At 32.2% G+C, this 18,519-nt stretch overlaps 1 protein-coding gene across 1 annotated transcript; it reads left to right on the forward strand.

Annotated features, from left to right (window-relative positions):
• The first annotated feature begins 2,947 nt into the window (after window positions 1-2,947).
• On the forward strand, window positions 2,948-9,943 carry LOC127739454 (uncharacterized). Its single transcript, XM_052251244.1, has 5 exons — window positions 2,948-3,093; window positions 3,737-4,153; window positions 7,154-7,557; window positions 8,227-8,469; window positions 8,798-9,943. Exons 2-5 carry the CDS (start codon window positions 3,748-3,750, stop codon window positions 9,395-9,397), a joined length of 1,653 nt encoding a protein of 550 aa, XP_052107204.1. The 5' UTR covers window positions 2,948-3,093; window positions 3,737-3,747; the 3' UTR covers window positions 9,398-9,943.
• The last annotated feature ends 8,576 nt before the right edge of the window (window positions 9,944-18,519 follow it).

An 18,519-nucleotide genomic window follows, 5' to 3' on the forward strand; every position in this document is an offset into this window, starting at 1 on the left:
CCTGTACGGTAGGGGTTATAGTCTGCATTGATTCTGGTATATGACAGGATATTTAAGTTGTTCTTGCTCCGAGGGTGTTATTTCAAAATAAAAGTAGTATAAAATTCAAGTAGTTGAGGGAAAAAACGGAAAAGATTTCTGTGTCATTTTAGAAAAATCTATATTTCATAGATAATGTGGGCATTAATATGTAAAGAGTCGATCGTAAATACTTATCACAAATACAAAGATTATGAGGGGAAGATAGATATCATATGAAAAAAAATATAAAATCATGATTGAACAATTAGAGCATAACAAAACATTTGAAAGCGATGTGTGTCAATATTGTATACCACGTATCTCAAATTTATGACAAATGACGGATTAAATATCATGAAAGGAAAATAATCTTAAGAATTGCAAACGATATTGTCTATAATTTCTACTTAACCTAACCAAGAATATGTTTTACAAATATTTTAAAAATGTTGGTAATATGAGAGAACTAAACAAATAGTCAAATTAATACTAAGATGAAACGCGCTCATAAGGGTATGTGAAGCTAAGTTTCACGCAGCGAAATAACAGAATTTAGATAGGTAAAGTGTTAAAAACGGATATTTTGGGGTCATAGAGAAGGTGCTATAAATATTTTGTTGATGGCACATATGCCTTTGTCAAATCAGCTAGAGACCTGCGCCTTGCGAGGATAACTCGATCGTAGAATTTACAAATTGTATATGTTTTACGTGTTAAATTTCTGAAGTATTAATTTTAAATTAACATTATGGTACAAAGATACCATGTTTGTGATACTCTTTGGACTGACAGTCTAGCCAGAGAGGCAGTCTAAATACTATCAAAATGTTATCATAAAACATGTACTTGTTTACCCAATGTAAACAAACGATTGTATGTAGCAGCATTGAAGAAGTACTTATTTGATATGAAATATAGATCGTAAAGTTAATACAATGTTCCGGAATTTGAAATTGATATCAGGATTTCTCTTTTAACATATCGAGAGGATTTTTGTTCAGGGAGCATAACGGCGTTCCGGATGATTTGCTTTTCACGAAGTAAAGGCAGTGGAAATTGTACTGTTCTGTAGTTGTTTGCTTTGTCTGGAGATATTGAGCTGAATTTCGATTCATTCGTGTACAATAACGAGTTCCAGATCTAAGTCAAATCTCGTTCAAAATTACCTTCTTTTTACGGAATATACCGAGTCATCCGTCATTTCTTCGGGGTATTCTTCTATACGTGTAGTTTATTTTGGCCGTGGTATTGACTGTTCTTCTTCGAATTGTGATGATTTCAATTGCCCCTTGGTATGTTCTTTAATTTTTCTATTCGACTTTTCCTCAAACTCAATTGAAAGATCTAATAGATATCCTCATTCAACTATGCTTTTTCTATAAAAATGGGAATCCTAGATACACATTTCTTTGTTTAAGATTTTGAATAATCTTACTCTGTAAAGATCTTCAACGATAACAACACCAAATACATGTATTGAGTTTGGATAGATTGATATTTCAACAAACAGTCGGTATTCCAATCGGTACAAATTGTTCAACCCAACTTGTGGACATTTTTTATACTCATATGAAGAAGAATTCAAACAAAACCTATAAAGGTCTTTAATTTGATTTTCAGATACAGTGATGATGTTATGTTAATGAATAGCCCACATTTCAGTCGATGCTTGCATCTGATTCTCATATTTCCCAGTGAATTTTAAACTAAGAATGCTACCGAAACTAAAATGTCTGCTTCCTCTATGGATTTTTTTAAATTTTATTTTTGACAAATGGACGACTTAAAAGGAGGATCTTTCACAAACATGACGATTTCAGCTTTTCCTTTATCAACTGCTCATTCATCAGCAGTATTATACATTCTGGCCCTTCGTTCGGCGTTTACTTATCTCAACTGATAAGTTACGTGCGTGAATGTTCACATTATATTGACTTCATTAACAGGGATGTGCCCCTGACACATATTGGCTTCAGTTGAACTTCTTACATTTAGTGCAAAACATCAAAACACTGCTAAAACAGTCTTATATCTAATAATATATTGATAAGAGCAAGAGCTTTACCCATATGATATTGTGTCATAAAATGTATTTTACATCGATTTTAATGTGTGTAAAATATCTCTTTGGGTCCAGCTCCTGCTCATATAGAAATATATATATATTTTTTTTTTACTAAAAGCTAGGCGTGAAATTGTCAATTTGAGAAATAAGTAAATTTTTGAACATGTTTGTGACGTCACTGACCTTTCAGATTAAAGCAACTAGTTCATTTATCAATAAAGTTAACATAGAAAGGGAAATTTTGTACTTGCATTCAAATATTAAACGTTCCTGAAAATTCGGTTCATTAAGATAACAAAATATCATATTTGTGTCCGAGCACTTTTAACGGTTTCTGTTTTCTTTTACCTTTTGTTTTTATTCAAATTGTACGTGATACCGGTATTTCTCATGTGCGTTTCTATTTATAATTCCTATATGTATATAACTGACGATTATTCTAAATTTAGCAAAATTTGTGAACTAGGGCTAATTATTTTTATTTTAATACATTTTATTTATAGAATGAGAATATATGTAACAATAGAACCACATATAGTTATATTTATATAATTCACACGTATATAATGAACTTGAATTGTTTAGAAAATTGTTGATTCTAAAATATCATTAATGTAAACATTCTATCGCGGTCTTATACAGGTATGGATGATTTTTACATGAAAAAGGGAAAAGTCAATAATTCTATATAATTAACTCTTAAGTTTCAAATGATTCAATTATAATTAAGATTCTATACATAGAACAAATATCATGATATAGTATCGATGTTTTCTTGTAAATAACAACGTTGTGTTCTCTGATTGGCTCAGAATATTCTAGGTATCGTACGATGGTATAAGACCATATGCCGGGTTTAAATGTATGTATATGTTTTTGTTGGACTTTGACCGTTATCGTCCATGCATGTCCATAAGAATACATTGGATTATGGTAGTCATAACTTATAAGAAAATTTAAAACACCATTATTGATCATTATTTGCAAAGGAGTCGAATAGTTAACAGGTAGGATAATATCAGAATGTTATGTTATGTTTTAATTGACTGAATACATATTATTACAACACGTGTTTAGTTAGAAAAAAATATCTCGAACTCCTGTCAGACCAGTATAGATGAGATCCGAAAACAAATCATTAGTAAGCAATTACCTGTTAAATAAATTATTTCAGATCAGGTAAAAAGCAGTACAACTGAACTGCATTCTCAATTATTTTACATGTAATTGCTGATATTATTTACGATCGGCTTCCAGTTTTACTTGTTCGTGTTATTATTTTTATTGATTGATCATTCTACCGCTGGACAGAAGATTGATTGATTGTTGGTTGCTTAACGTCCAGTGGCAAATATTTCATGACATAAGCACACATCATTTAATAAATAATCTATTCTGCAGAACCAAGTCTAAATAATGTACATTTGAATATGTTTATTAAGAGGATTTTTGTCATGTTTTAATGTTATAATCTCTTGTATTTCTGTATAGAATGGCTTTCTTTTATATCTTATATCTACAGTATACACTAAATGTAATGCTGTATTATATTATTGCACGAAGAGACTGGATAAAAATATCAATATTGAATTGAATTGAATTCACTATTGTTAGGAAAAACGACCTGATAATAAAATATTAATATTTTAGATTGAATAACAATGGCAACTGTCAAAGTGAATAGTCCAAATGTAACGTACACAGAAGAATACATAGAATCTAAATATGATTACCAAACATCACAGGTACGAAACGGTCCTGATGGGACAATCAATGTTACTCCAGTCACCACGCAGTACACATTCCGTACAGAAAGAAAGGTACCAAAACTCGGAGTGATGTTGGTAGGATGGGGTGGAAACAATGGATGTACTGTAACTGCCGCCATCTTGGCAAACAAGCACAAAATGTCATGGCATACAAAGGAAGGCCTTAAACATGCCAACTATTTTGGGTCTATAACACAGGCCAGCACTGTGGGTCTTGGTACAGGACCAGAAGGAGAGGTTTATATTCCAATGAAAGACCTTCTGCCAATGGTAGACCCTAACGATGTTGTAATTGATGGTGAGTACCGTTATACAGTTTTATACATGTATGCCTATTTATTTATGATCCAGTTTAAAAAAAAAAAAATTCGTTTAGGTGAGGGGGTGCCATGAAATAGAAATTCCTTTATAACATGAGTTCCAAATGGAAGAGTTATTCTAGAATGCTGTTTTTTTCACTGGAATTAATATTACAGTATTTGTTCCTTGCGGAATGAATGGTATAGAATATTTGTTCCAACAGGAACACATGATTGCATTGTTTATAACAAAGTTTCCTGGGGAACCTCTGATAGGCGGGACAAATATACGTTGACAGGGTTTTATACGAAGTAATATCACCAGTCACAAGGTGAAGCAGACATAAACATGATTATTCAACGAAGTGTAGATATGCAGCTTTTTGTTTATGCACAGTACGGAATCAGGGTATGTCAACAAAACCTTGTCCTTACATGTTCAAATGGCTTTCCAAAATGACTCTTTTCACAACCAATCTTTAATAATAATTGTATGTCATGAATATTTCAGTATAACGTGAAGATATTCGTATGCCAGGAACGTTTCAGTATAACATAAAGATACTCGTAAAGGTCATGAGCATTTTAATATGAGTTAACTTGAACATTTTAGTATTTATGAAGAAATGCTAACAAACTACGAATATTTATTCTCGTAAGACATGATCATTTCGGTATAAATTATGATCAATTTAAGTAGTAGAGTGCTATTGATATTTATTAATTTAGAAAAGCTTTTCTAAACACGCATTTCGATTTTTAAAGTGAATCAATGGCACTATACTTCTGGTTTTAAATGTGAATGGCGAGAAATAAAATCTATATTCTCAACTGGTTCAATAAAGTACGTTGTAGTTAAATCACAAACTAGAAGTAACCATAAACATAGAACGTACGATTTGTCGTAAAATCCCATTGATAGATCGACAGAAATACCTTAAATTGGCACAAACTGTAATCGGCATTGTGTATTTACATTGAGGTATTTAAACTAATAAATGAACTCAACGTATTACAAAGTAATAACTATTCTATTTGTTGACCTTATAAGGTAAAAAAAGGTTCGTTATTTAGGTCGTGATTGACTGCTCCTATAAACTTGGACGAGTTTTTTTAAACAGATTAGCATTTTTAGATATATGTTTTAAGATTTGTATATATCGTAACATATATATGATTAGCATTCAATGCGTACAAGTTAAAACCAGTCTTAAATCTCAGTCTTAAGTGAAAATTCACTATTTTTTCTATGTTCAAAAATGGTGTTTGTTCGTACATGTTTAAGCGATATTTCGTTAATAAGTAAAGTCAAATACTTTATAAATATGTGTATTTTCATTTGTTTTGTATAATCCCTAACGACAAGGTCTAAATGGTTTTTTTTTAACTTGAACAGACTCAGTTCTACTGCTTATGGTGTACAAATACGCGGTAGAATGAATATCAAGAGCTTTTGGTCATTTGGCTTCTCGTGTATTTTAGTTTTATACTTCCTGGGCTTTCAATGTTTTATGAACGTTCTTAAAAGAGTTAAATCCAGCAAAGCGCTTCAGACGCATCAAATTTATGAAGCTTTATTTATTTTTTTCTACCACTGGGCGAAACTGCTGCTGGTGGACTGACAGTTTGTCAGCGCAATTGTCAGTGATTCGGTACAGAAATGATTTATAACATACATTTATCAAAATTTTCGTCGATAAAAGAATTTCAACTCCCTCATGGACAGTTGACCTATGGATAAATTGGCTACCTCTTTAATGTCCCTTTAGGTCAGGTAGCTCTTCACATTTTTTTTAATATTTAAAGATCTTATGATTTGATTTTGATTTTGGTTTGTTTCTAATAAAAAAGGTAAATACAGAAAAGCGCTTTGGGCGCCCCGAATTTGTAAAGTATTATTTTCAATTTCCAGCACTGGATCGATACCACTGCTGGTAGACTGTTAACTCGCTGAAGGTATCATCAGCCCAGTGATCGATGCTTCTGTAATGACATATATAACAAATAACGCACACCCTTTTAAAGTCCCCTTCATGTATATCTATGCTTATTCCGTCAATTAAAATTAAATTCCAATAAAAGTGTTTTTATTGTGCGTTTTACTTTTACGACATATGATTGACACAAGGGGGGGGGGGGGGTTTATGTGCATATAAAACTTGTTTAACCCACCCCTTTGTGCCTACCAAGACAATCGATCTGGACCACGTGTTGTTCGTTGTTTGTCTTTGTTTGTACGTCAATGTTTTCGGATGAGTTGGGTGTTGATGGTTTGTGCATGTGTTCTTTTGTACTGTCCGATACTTTTGGTGATTGCTGTTGTTTTCTTTATGTTAGTTATGTTTCGTTTTTTGTCATGGCATTGTCAGTTTGTTTTCGGCTTATGAGTTTGAATATCCCTTTGGTATCTTTCGTCTCTCTTTTAATGAGTCTGACAATATGAAAATGAAAGAGATCCTAGCACGCAATATTAAAATATTTATCTTAAAACAAACGTGCCTGTGTAAGAAGTTAGAAAAACACTTTCATGCATATAAATAATTAAAGCAATTTATCGATTGGGGAAGTTTTATGAAACTTGAGAAAAGCAAATAAGTTGTAATGTTTTATAGTACCACTCTCTGTGAAGGCAAGTACAAGTACGGTGATCAAATAAATGAAAAGCTTATGATCTTCATGTATTATGTATGGTTTTTTGTTTGTTCATTTTTCTCTTTTTCTCTATTCAAATATGGCATTTCAGAACATATCAATGAGGACCAGGAATGTAAAGTGTTAATTATAATATTATAACATTTAGGCAACCCCCTTCCGAAAAAAAGCCCCCCAAAACACTAACAAAACAAAACAAAATTATATTCAAATATGTTTATAGCTTGCTAAACCAGGAACATCTTTAAGGTCCTTTTTTGCTTTAACTGCTCTCATGGCTTTTGTTAGAAATGTAAATCTACGTGATCAAAAAATAGACATTGAATAAATGTTTTTTGTAATTGCAGGATGGGACATATCATCCATGAATATCGCTGATTCAATGGAAAGGGCAAAAGTGCTAGATTATAATCTGCAAGTGCAGCTTCGTCCTCATATGAAGCACATGAGACCACGCCCATCAATTTACATACCGGATTTCATTGCTGCAAATCAAGAAGAACGGGCAGACAATGTTTTAGCTGGTAGCAAGAAAGAACAATTGGATCGTATCCGCAAAGACATCCGTGAATTCAAGGAAGAAAGTGGTGTTGACAAAGTTATAATTTTGTGGACAGCAAACACTGAGCGGTATAGTGATATCATCCCGGGTGTCAACGACACTGCTGACAATTTGTTAAAAAGCATTAGGGAAGGCGAAAAAGAAATTTCACCTTCAACTCTATTCGCTGTAGCTTCTATTCTCGAAGGAGTGAGTATATTTCACATGTAATACACATTTATCAATAAAAACATGTTTCTAATAATAACTGTTTTGAAAGATTTTGATTGGTTGTTTGTTGGGTATGAAACTAAACAGAATTAAATACAAGTTGAAGCCCAAGACTCGTAGCAGTGGACTTCTGATATCAGTCAATAAAATATTTCAGCATTCTGATTTCTAGTCCATTTCTGCTTTGACTGTAAACAAAATATTGTTATCTCCTCGCGTAAAATTAATAAATTTGGTAAGAAAAAGAACTCAAAGTTTTGAAATAATGCACTATAAAAATAAGGAGATGTGGTATGATTGCCAATGAGACAACTATCCACCCAAGTTCAAATGAAGTGGATGCAAACAATTATAGGCAATCGTACGGCTTTCAACAATGAGAAATATCCATACCGTATGGTCGGCTTTAAAAGGCCCCGACATGAAACAATTCAATTGAGAAAACTAACGGCCTAATTTATAACAAAACTATTTACGAAAATCAAATATGATAGACATAAACCAACGACAACCACTGACTACTAGTTTGTATAATTACTAAGGTTAATATATAAAAACAAACAATTTAAAAAAACAAGTGGTATGCATGTGTCCTGATGTCCAGTTAAAAACAATATGACAGTAATGATGGAATTTCTGTTTTTTCAGGTTACATACATCAATGGGTCTCCACAGAACACATTTGTACCGGGTGCTCTAGAATTAGCCAATAAGAAGAAAGTATTTATTGCTGGTGATGACTTTAAGTCAGGACAGACAAAACTCAAGTCGGTTCTTGTTGACTTTCTAGTCAGTGCTGGAATCAAGCCGGTTTCTATCGTTAGCTACAATCATCTTGGAAACAATGATGGTAAAAACTTGTCAGCTCCACAAACATTCAGGTCGAAAGAGGTTAGTATTATTTTGCATTTAAAGATAACACATGAATTACTTTTATTTACATTAAACATTTTAGCGTTATGGAATGAATCACTAAAAAGAATATTTTCAAACTATTGTTCAGATTTTGAATGTTCTTTTATACCTTCGAATAATTAAAAAAAACATGAATTCAATTACCTTTATCAAATTAATATACAACACATATAAGTAAAAGATTTAAAAATATGAACAAACTCACAAAACTAAAGCAAACCTTGCGCTGAAACAACACAACTTACGAATTTTGCAATGTTCACAGAAAATTCAATATTTGAAAAAAAATATTTTATGATTTCAGATTTCCAAAAGTAATGTTGTTGATGATATGGTCGACTCTAATGATATTCTCTATCATGACAAAAAGAAGCCTGACCACTGTGTGGTCATCAAATACGTACCTCATGTAGGAGACAGCAAGCGTGCAATGGACGAGTATACGTCAGAGATTATGATGGGAGGTTCAAATACCTTGGTGATTCACAACACATGTGAAGATTCTTTGTTAGCAAGCCCTCTTATAATAGACCTAGTCATTATTGCTGAAATTTGTGAACGAATTCAGTTCAAAACTGAAAATGACAACAGCTTTCAAAGCTTTAATAGTGTTTTGACTATTCTGAGTTATTTATGTAAAGCACCGTTAGTACCCGCAGGAACACCAGTCGTTAACGCTTTGTTTAAACAAAGGTGCTGTATCGAAAACATCTTCAGGGCTTGTATCGGATTAGCTCCCCTGAATAACATGATGTTGGAGTACAAACACCAGACAATTGCAAATCCTATTCAGCGTGACAATTCTTCTATAATTGCAATGAAAAAAACTGCTCAAGCAAAATGTGCATCAGGAAAACAATTAATTGTATCTAAAAGTGACAGTGACACCGATTGTGAAAAATGAAAACAAACAAACAAAACTGTTGTCAAAATGTGAATGAAAGTGGCATGAAGAAGCCAAAAAGCAACGAATAACCGAAATGGTTCTTAGTTCGGAACTAGTCGAAATAAAATTGTTGCATATTTCAGCATTTGAATTTATGAGGAGGGGCTCTATCTCGGGTATTTGTTGTTTAAGCAACATCAATATTGCATATCAATAATAACTACAGCCTTTAATGTTGTAAAATATCACTGGACAAAACTTCATAAATGTAACTAATTTTTTTTATTTTGCCTTGTTTTTTTTTAAGTTCCTGATATGCCTTTAAAATGTAAAGAGTATATCGTTTTATATTACGTTAAAATTTAATATCTACATACAATGGTCAGTTCTATTGTTTTTTATTAATACATAATTAGTCAAAGACGTTCTGTATTTTATTAAATATGGATTTGATATCACGATCACATACTCGGTAGAACAAAAAATTAATATTTGTTTGAATATAGTAATTATAATTTGCAGTTTACACATGTTAAAGATCTTGAAGAATAAAATTAAATATAGTCGTTGTATATTATTTCCGAACAAATGATATTTTCACCACAGGCACTTAAGATGTTAGTAAGTAGTTGTTAATTATATGTATTATTCAACAACAGGCCAAGATGTAAACTAATTGTTGCAATACAAGAATTCCTTCCCCCATCCACACAAAAAAAACAAAACACAATAAATACGTAATGGATATCTAAAAAATCCAAGTAGATATATAAACAAGGAGATGCCGTATGATTGTCAATGAGACAAATATCCATCAGAGTCCAAATGACGTTGATGTAAGCAGCTTTATAAACCACTGTATTTACGGCCATCAACAACGAGCAAAACCCATACCGTATAGAAAGCTATAAAAAGCCCCGACGTGACCAAATGGAAAACAATCCAAACGAGAAAAACAACGGCCTGATTTATGACAAAACAATTAACGAAAAACAAATAAGACAGACGACAACCAACGACAGCCACTTGTTTATAGGCTTCTGACTTTGGACTGTCACATACAGAATGAGTCGGTGCTAAACATGTGTGTGAGTCATCAACCCTCCACTAACCTAGGACAGTGGTGTAACAGCACAACCTAAAATCGAACTGTTAAAATCAGTTCGAAATTGAAATGGCTTAATTCAACAGCTTGGTACGAAGCACAAAACAAAATAAAAAACATAAAACAAAAGACATAATGTATCGATCTAAGCGAATTCGCAGTTACTGAAAGCTAATTCAAAGCAATTTCGAATAATGAATAAACTATGTTCTCCCTGACTAAAGTATTAATCAGTACACATCTAACGAATTAAGTATAAAGACGTTATAAACTGAGAATTTAAAGAATGAACTTGTCTCAGTTTGCCAAACTATAAGTTATGAATAGTATCGACAGGATGTAGGACCACGAGGTTTCATAACTCTTTACAAAACATATTCAGTTATGCTTTAATTTATCAAAAACTAATTCATTGCTAGTACCAATATTCAAAGAAATTACTACGGTGTTAAATTGATAACCTTTAACAATCAGTTTATTCCATATGCATGGATCAATGAGTTTACATGGATCGTATCTACATTTACGGCTCTATTAAGGGCATACGATACAGTTACAGGGGAGGTAATGAAGTTGTTAACGTAAAATGTTATTTTCGCGGCGTCAAACTGTGACATATCGGGAAAAGATGCATTTTTCGACTGTTTTTTTTTATGATATAAACTGATTTAACTTGAAAACGAGTACATGGACCCCTCTTTTTTAGAATGGCATTTAGTTTGATTACGTATGACGATTCTTTGTACCAATTTTAATGAAAAAGTCAACGATGATTTTTTTTTTTAAATTTGATAAATATACCGCAAAAATGCCATTTTTTTCCTAAAATCCTGAAACTTTGTTAAAAATTATTATTTCCAAAGAATTGTTGTACATATTAAGAGCATATTTATGCAAAGAAGATTTTCATAATCTTTTTACAAAAATCCGCTTGTGTTTATCTGTTGAAATAAAAAAGTTAAGTGTGTCTATCCAAAGGATAGAAATGTCCAAAAAACCGAAATTTTGAGTAAATGTCTAAAATGTCTACCCCTTTTATCTCTTTAACTAGCACATGAAGGTATATTTTTTATTACATATTTGAATTGCTTAGGTGAAAAATATCTTGTACGCAAATTTTCGTAAAATATTCATCGTGGGATCGAAACTGTATCGTATGCCCTTAATATCCCGTTTTTGATAAGATTGATTTATTGATTGATTGTTGGTGTTTAAAGCTACTTTAAGTACTATTGGCCATATCGTGGCGGTCATTTTTTTATGGAGGAAGGCGGAGTGCCCGGAGTAAACCATCGAACTTCTGAAAGAAAACCGACAATCTTAGTCAATTAAGATTGGAGTCGAACGGTTCGTGCTGGGTCCGAACTCACAACCTCAGTTCTGACAGGCTAGGGATACAGTAGGTGATCTACGTAAACCACTCTTTTTTAATAAGAATTCTACCGTCAAACTTCCAAACCAAATCTTTCAATTGTATCTATAAAAGAATTAAGTAAAAGTTTGAAATAATTTGTGGTAACAAAATCTATGACTTAATAATTTACCAGTTATTTTAGTTCATTGAAATCAAAACGTAAGTCCTGCTTAGCGAACCCGTCTTAAACTTGCAATGAGGTGAGAGTTTTTTTGCTCCGTGTTTAAGGCCTCAATGTTACTTTGAGATGAAGAACAACTATAAAAGCCCTGTTCCTTTGCTTTTGTGTGTTTTTTGCTGTGCATGTACTGATTTTGTGTCATGGATGGGTACCCCATATCCTTTGCTTTTCTATTAGTTGGTAAATATAAAAACCGTAAGAAGGGACAAAAGTAACATCTTCGTCTTAAAAAAAAAGAAAAAATAACAATAGGGATCAAATAGGTACAGTTCCCTGTGAAAACTGGAATATCGAAACCTAGAAAAGGACAATCATTGTTGTTTATATTAAATTTACTTAAAATCAGATCACATAGGTTAATTTCCGCAGTATATTTCGAGAATTCTTGCTTATTCAAAGTAAAAAAACATCATCTGTGTAACTGTAAGGGTAATTAAATTTGGAACTTATTCGTTTCTTTATTGAGTTTGGCCATAACAATACAGAAAAAGCACGTAATTTATCAGAACATCCTAAGAGTTTTGACACTTTAAAAATTAATAAATACCATTATTTTTCATATGCTTTATCAAAAACTGAAAAACGGGTTCTTGAACTGTAGTAAAAGAACTAGTTATCAAAACAAAACATAAGTTGAACACTTTCTAGAAACTGAGATGAAATAAATAAATGTTTGACGGGATTCACTGTGTCTAAACTAAAATGTTTGGACTCAATGATATCTAATATCCGGTACGGTGACGGACCGTCAACAGATAGAGAAAAGGTAGGATTTCTGTTCATTTACTTGTTATCTTTAGGATATTGAAGAATACAATTACATATACAACCATTTTAAATTGTGAGGTGTATTTTTTTCTACAACCGTTCTAGATTAACGGAGAAATAAGTAAAAAGGCACGTCAAAATGATGAATTGAGTGAACCTTGCCTCGAACTCAGTGTTTAATTTCTAGTTAAATTGTGCACGTTGTACGAAAAGAAAGGTATTAACATGGATTTTGCAAGACTAGTCACTTTGAACACCTCAATATTTGTATGTCTGTGCATGGAACGAAAGTAATAGGTCATGTCAAAATGGAAGGACCCGGTTTTGTCAATGTTGTTTACTACAGAATGTCCCGGTTTTTAAGTTTATTAAAAGAGACGTTAACACGGATCTGAACATTGTCCATCGAAAATTCAATATATATGTTATTGTAAAACAAACTTGTTGTGTTAAAATTAATTTTAAACGGGCACTTTTGGAAATAGGGAGTACACATTTTTCGAATGCAAAACGTTTACCTTATTGCACTTATCTTCGAACAAATTTTAAATTGAATATAGATACTTTATACCATGCACTTACTTTAACTATTTAATAACATGATGATGTTTGTTTGTTACTATACTAGTATGTAATTGATGTAAAAATAAGAAGATGTGGTATGATTGTATCACCATATCACTGCGTATCATTGCCACCGGAAATTGGGTACTAACGAAGAGGAGAGAAAGGAAAAAATAAATAAACAAGTTCAGAATTCTTTTAATTTAAACATTTCTACCGTTAACACTGGACACTTTTAATTTGCAAAACACTCATTTGCAAATCCGCCGCCGCCTCTCCTTAGACCTACAGTGTCGTGTATATAACCAAAATGTGCGGAATTACATGGGATTCAATAATTTCATTGCTTTTCTGCTGTTATTATCATATATATTTTGTAATTTGATTTAGAAAAACATGGGATTTTCAATATCCCATGGGATAGGGCAAATCCCATGGGATTGACCATTATCCCATGGGATTTTGGTTAAATCCCATAGGATTTTTTTGGGTCCCATGGGATAATTGTAGTCCCATGGGATATTTGTTGTCCCATGGGACAAAAAAAATCCCATGGGACTATAATTATCCCATGGGATTTTTAATATCCCATGGGACAAAATAAAATCCTATGGAATTCAAATTATAAATATACAGTAATGTGTATGTTACAATGAATTCTGTTTGGTAGTAAAAAGTTTATAATACATATATGAGTGTATTTTGGTTTTTTTCATTTTGTCACAAACATGTTTTTAATTTGTTTATATGACAATAAAGATTATTATTATTTTGGAAAGTATAATAATATTTAAAGTCAAAAAATAAAATCCTTTAACTGAAATAAAATGATGACATGTCTTAATAAAAGAAAAAAAATATTGATTTGAAATCTTTGTCTTGTTTGTTTTATTATGAAAAATAGAACTGAAAAAAATATTTCATATTCTGACTGAATAAATTGACAAAGCACAGTTAATAGTTTACTCTTATCAAGATAAGGTAAAGTTTTCTTTGTTAAAGTTCCATTGCAATACATGAATATGCAAACGATTTGAATCTTATACCTTTGTGGTGCTCATAATATTACATTTATATTTGCAAATTTATAAAATAAACACTTTTCCTGTTAAGTTTTAGTTTTCTTGTTTTAGCTTGCTATGAACAATGATTCAGTCCACAATATAAGAGTCAAGTAAATAAATTATTTCATCCACTAGAATATTCCTACAATTCTTAGACAAAACATTTTTGCAATCTGTTCTTCAAAAATCTTCCTCCGTACATCTTTATTGGATGGAGCAATTTAAATGAGTGGACAAAGCAAGTTCATTTGGACAATAAAATACTAATATATTTTTTCATTCCTCCCTTCTTTTAATTGATAATTACGTTGTTGCATTTACATGTTTAAGTTCTTGTGCATCTATGATCATGATGATATGACTCCTTTTTGTTTATAGTCATTATGTTGAAATTTCCTCTTTCTTATGTAGGAAAATAACATATTCCATTTCAAATTAATAAAAAAGTTACACTATGTAGAAAATATCAACTTTAAGTTTCCTGTTCAGTATTGACCTGTTGAATGGTGATCATGAAAACCAAGATGTCTGACCTACAAATACACAAAACTCAAAAATTATAAATGCAGAGAAATACAGCAATAAAATGGCTATTTTTATCATGTTTATGTACATTTTGATCAAAATTTCATTTGAATATTTAAAATTGTAAGAACTCTTATTTCAGTGCTTTGTGTCTATGGTTTTCATATTAGTTGTTTTTTGTGCCTTGTTGCAGTCTTTTGAGTTGAGCCAATTGCAACCAATGCTTACAGTTTGTTCAAATGTTGTGCTGTTATTAAAACCACAGTCCCAGGTTAGGGGTGGGTTGGGTGCTCACTAAATGTTTATTTTATTAGTTGATATTTGCTTTGAATTAGCAGTCAGTAACTGTGAGTACTAATAGATCTGTATGTTGAGTCTTTTTTGTTAAAGGGAAAGAATAAATTTTCAGCCACATACGGTCTGTGTTTTTGGTAGTTGTTTTTCTGCTTTGTTGCATTCTAATGAGTTAATGAAAACGGGAATGTATCAAAATAACCTGACCCAAGAGCAGAAAAAACCCTTTTCAACTGATTTTATAATTTTTATATTGAACTGACACTTACACCACTGTCCTTAATTAGAGGAGGATTAGGGGCCAGCAAACATGTTAAACCATGCCACATTTTGTAAGTGTCTGTCCCAAGTTAGGGGCCTATTATTCAGTGGTTGTCAATTGTTGCTATATATCATATTTGTTTTTTGTTTATTGTTTTGTGCAAAAAACAGGCACTTAGCTTTCACCTTTGTGGTGTTTCCCCCAAGCATGTTTAGCATGGATAGACACCATGCCCTTTTTGAATTGTTTTACATTTGTAATTTCATGGCCTTTTATAGATTACTATGCAGTATAGGGTTTGCTCATTGTCGAAGGCTGTACAGTGAATTAATTTTGTTAAATTTAATGTCGTTTGATCTCTATTGGAGAAAAGTCTCAAAGGCAATCATACCGCTTCTTATTTTTATATCAACCCTGCCATATTTTGCCTGTCCAAAATCAGGAGCCTGTACATAGTTCAGTGGTTGATGTTGGTTTCTCGTCCGTCATATTTGTTTTTTCATAACTTGTTTTTTTTATAAATTAGTCTGGTATATTTGAAGTTTGAATTGATGTTTTTTTTTCCAAATTTTGTTTGTGGTGTCTTTTATAGATGACTATATCATGTATAGGGTATGGGTTTTCTCATTATTTACAGGTCATCATTGGCCTCTAATGAGTAATTGCATTGCTTACATCCACTTAATTGAACTCTGGTGGATAGTTTTCTCATTTATCATACCACATCTTATTTTCATAATAATCATTATTCAAGGGCAATAACTTTTATTGAAGTGGACTTACCATTTATGGCTTTGTTGATGTCTGTAAATCTATTTTTGTTGATAATTTCTTTTGTTTATAGTTTCCCTTTATCTTTAATGTTCTTGCCCTACACATAAAAGGGTAAACATAATCATTTAATGACAATAACTACTATTACATAATGAGTAGGCAACTGACAATTTTGGATCATTTGTATATCTTGTCTTGCTCATCATTTCTGCTGTTTAATATTATCAATATTCTATGAAAATGAGGTCACAGTAATATTAAACTTGGCAGACAGACATCTTCTTATTTTTATATGACACCTTGCAGTCATTCCATACACCAACAAGTAGACATATGTTTATAATATCTGATAAAATGAAAAAACCAAGAAAACTTGGCATTGACCAAAGAACCATAAAATGTGATCATGGTTATATGAATCTGCCAGACAGACATGCACACCTTACAATCGTTACATCCGCCAAATATAATTTACCTGTTGCTTAAAGCATATGATAAACTGACAAAACAATGCAAACTTTTCATTGACCAATGAACCATGAAAATGAGGTCAAGGTCATATAAAACATGCCAGACAGACATGTGCATCTCACAATCATTCCATTCACCAAATATAGGGGCCTTATTCATGTTATTGCTTACAGTATCCGAGAAAAAAAAAACACAAAAACTAAACATTGTCCAATGTACTATGAAAATAAAGTCAAGGTAAGATGAAACTTCTCAGTCAGACATATGCACCTTACAATCATTCCATACACCAAATATAGTTGACCTATTGCTAATTTGAAAATAAGAAAATAGAAAAACTGACCAAAAAACAAAAATATAACATTGAGCAATGAACCATAAAAATGAGGTCAAGGTTGAAAAAAACATGCCAGACTAACATGTACATCCTTAAAAAATTTCATACACCAAATATACTTGACATGTTGCATACAGTATTAGAATAAAATGCTCCGCTGGGCGCAGCTTGATACGATCACAGAGGTTGAACCCTGAACAGTTGGGGCAAGTATGGACACAACATTCAAGCTTGATGCAGCACTGAATTTGGATTGTGATTAAATATTTGACACAGCATAGGTTTCTGACACAGAATGAATGTGGTCTAAGAACTTAAAAAAATTTAATTTTCCTATTCAAACCATATCATTATTATTTGCTTTTATATATAAATCAGAAATAACCAATTTAAAATGGAAAATTTTAAAGAAAAAAAAAGGAAGAAAAAATCCCTCCCCCAAATTTTTTGAACCCCCTTATGATTCATCACCCCCAAACTCAATCCCAGCCTTCCCTTTGTGGTATGGTACCTTGCAGTACAATTTAAGAGAGATCCATACACTTGAACACAAGTTATTGTCTGGAAACTAGAAAAATGCTTGTTTTTAGGCCCCTTTTTGGCCCCAAATTCCTAAACATTTAGGGCAATTACCCCCAAACTCAAACCCAGCTTTCCCTTTGTGATATGGTACCTTGCAGTACAATTTCAGAGAGATCCATACACTTGAACACAAGTTATTGTCTAGAAACTAGAAAAATGCTTGTTTTTTTGCCCCTTTTTTGCCCCTTATTCCTAAACGTTTGGGCAATTACCCCTAAACTCAATTCCAGCTTTCTCTTTGTGATATGGAACCTTGTAGTACAATTTCAGAAAGATACATACACGTACACACAAGTTATTGTCATGAAACTAGAAAAATGCTTGTTTTTGCCCCTTTTTTGGCCCCTAATTCCTATAATTTTGAGGCAATTACCCCAAAAATCAATCCCAGCATTCCCTTTGTGATATGGAAACTTGTGGTACAATGTCAGAGAGATCCATACACTTACACACAAGTTATGTATGGAAGTTACAAAAATGCTTATTTTTGGCCCCTAATTCCTTAACTGTTGGTACCATAACCCCCAAAATCAATCCCAACCTTCCTTTTGTGGTATTGAACCTTATGGTAAAATTTCATAGAGATCCATACACTTAAACTAAAGTTAGAGTGAGAAAACCAATGTGTCTTCGGACGACGACAATGACAATGGACGACGACGCCAACGTCATACCAATATACGACCGCAAAATTTTTTTAAAACTGGACATTTTTACCTAGGAATAGTGATGTCATGGACTAGGAAAATTAGTCTGGGGATATAAATTACTGACATCTGACTAAATATACTAGTAAATT

This window comes from Mytilus californianus, unplaced genomic scaffold, assembly GCF_021869535.1.
Source record: "Mytilus californianus isolate M0D057914Y unplaced genomic scaffold, xbMytCali1.0.p SCAF_1, whole genome shotgun sequence".
Lineage (NCBI taxonomy): Eukaryota > Metazoa > Mollusca > Bivalvia > Mytilida > Mytilidae > Mytilus > Mytilus californianus.

What these genes read in the sequence shown, in the direction of transcription:
- LOC127739454 (XM_052251244.1), top strand. Translation starts at nt 3,748, where the DNA reads ATGGCAACTGTCAAAGTGAATAGTCCAAATGTAACGTACACAGAAGAA. An exon ending in TAACGATGTTGTAATTGATG is followed by an intron (nt 4,154 to 7,153) that starts GTGAGTACCGTT and finishes TTGTAATTGCAG; the next exon opens with GATGGGACATATCATCCATG. An exon ending in TAGCTTCTATTCTCGAAGGA is followed by an intron (nt 7,558 to 8,226) that starts GTGAGTATATTT and finishes CTGTTTTTTCAG; the next exon opens with GTTACATACATCAATGGGTC.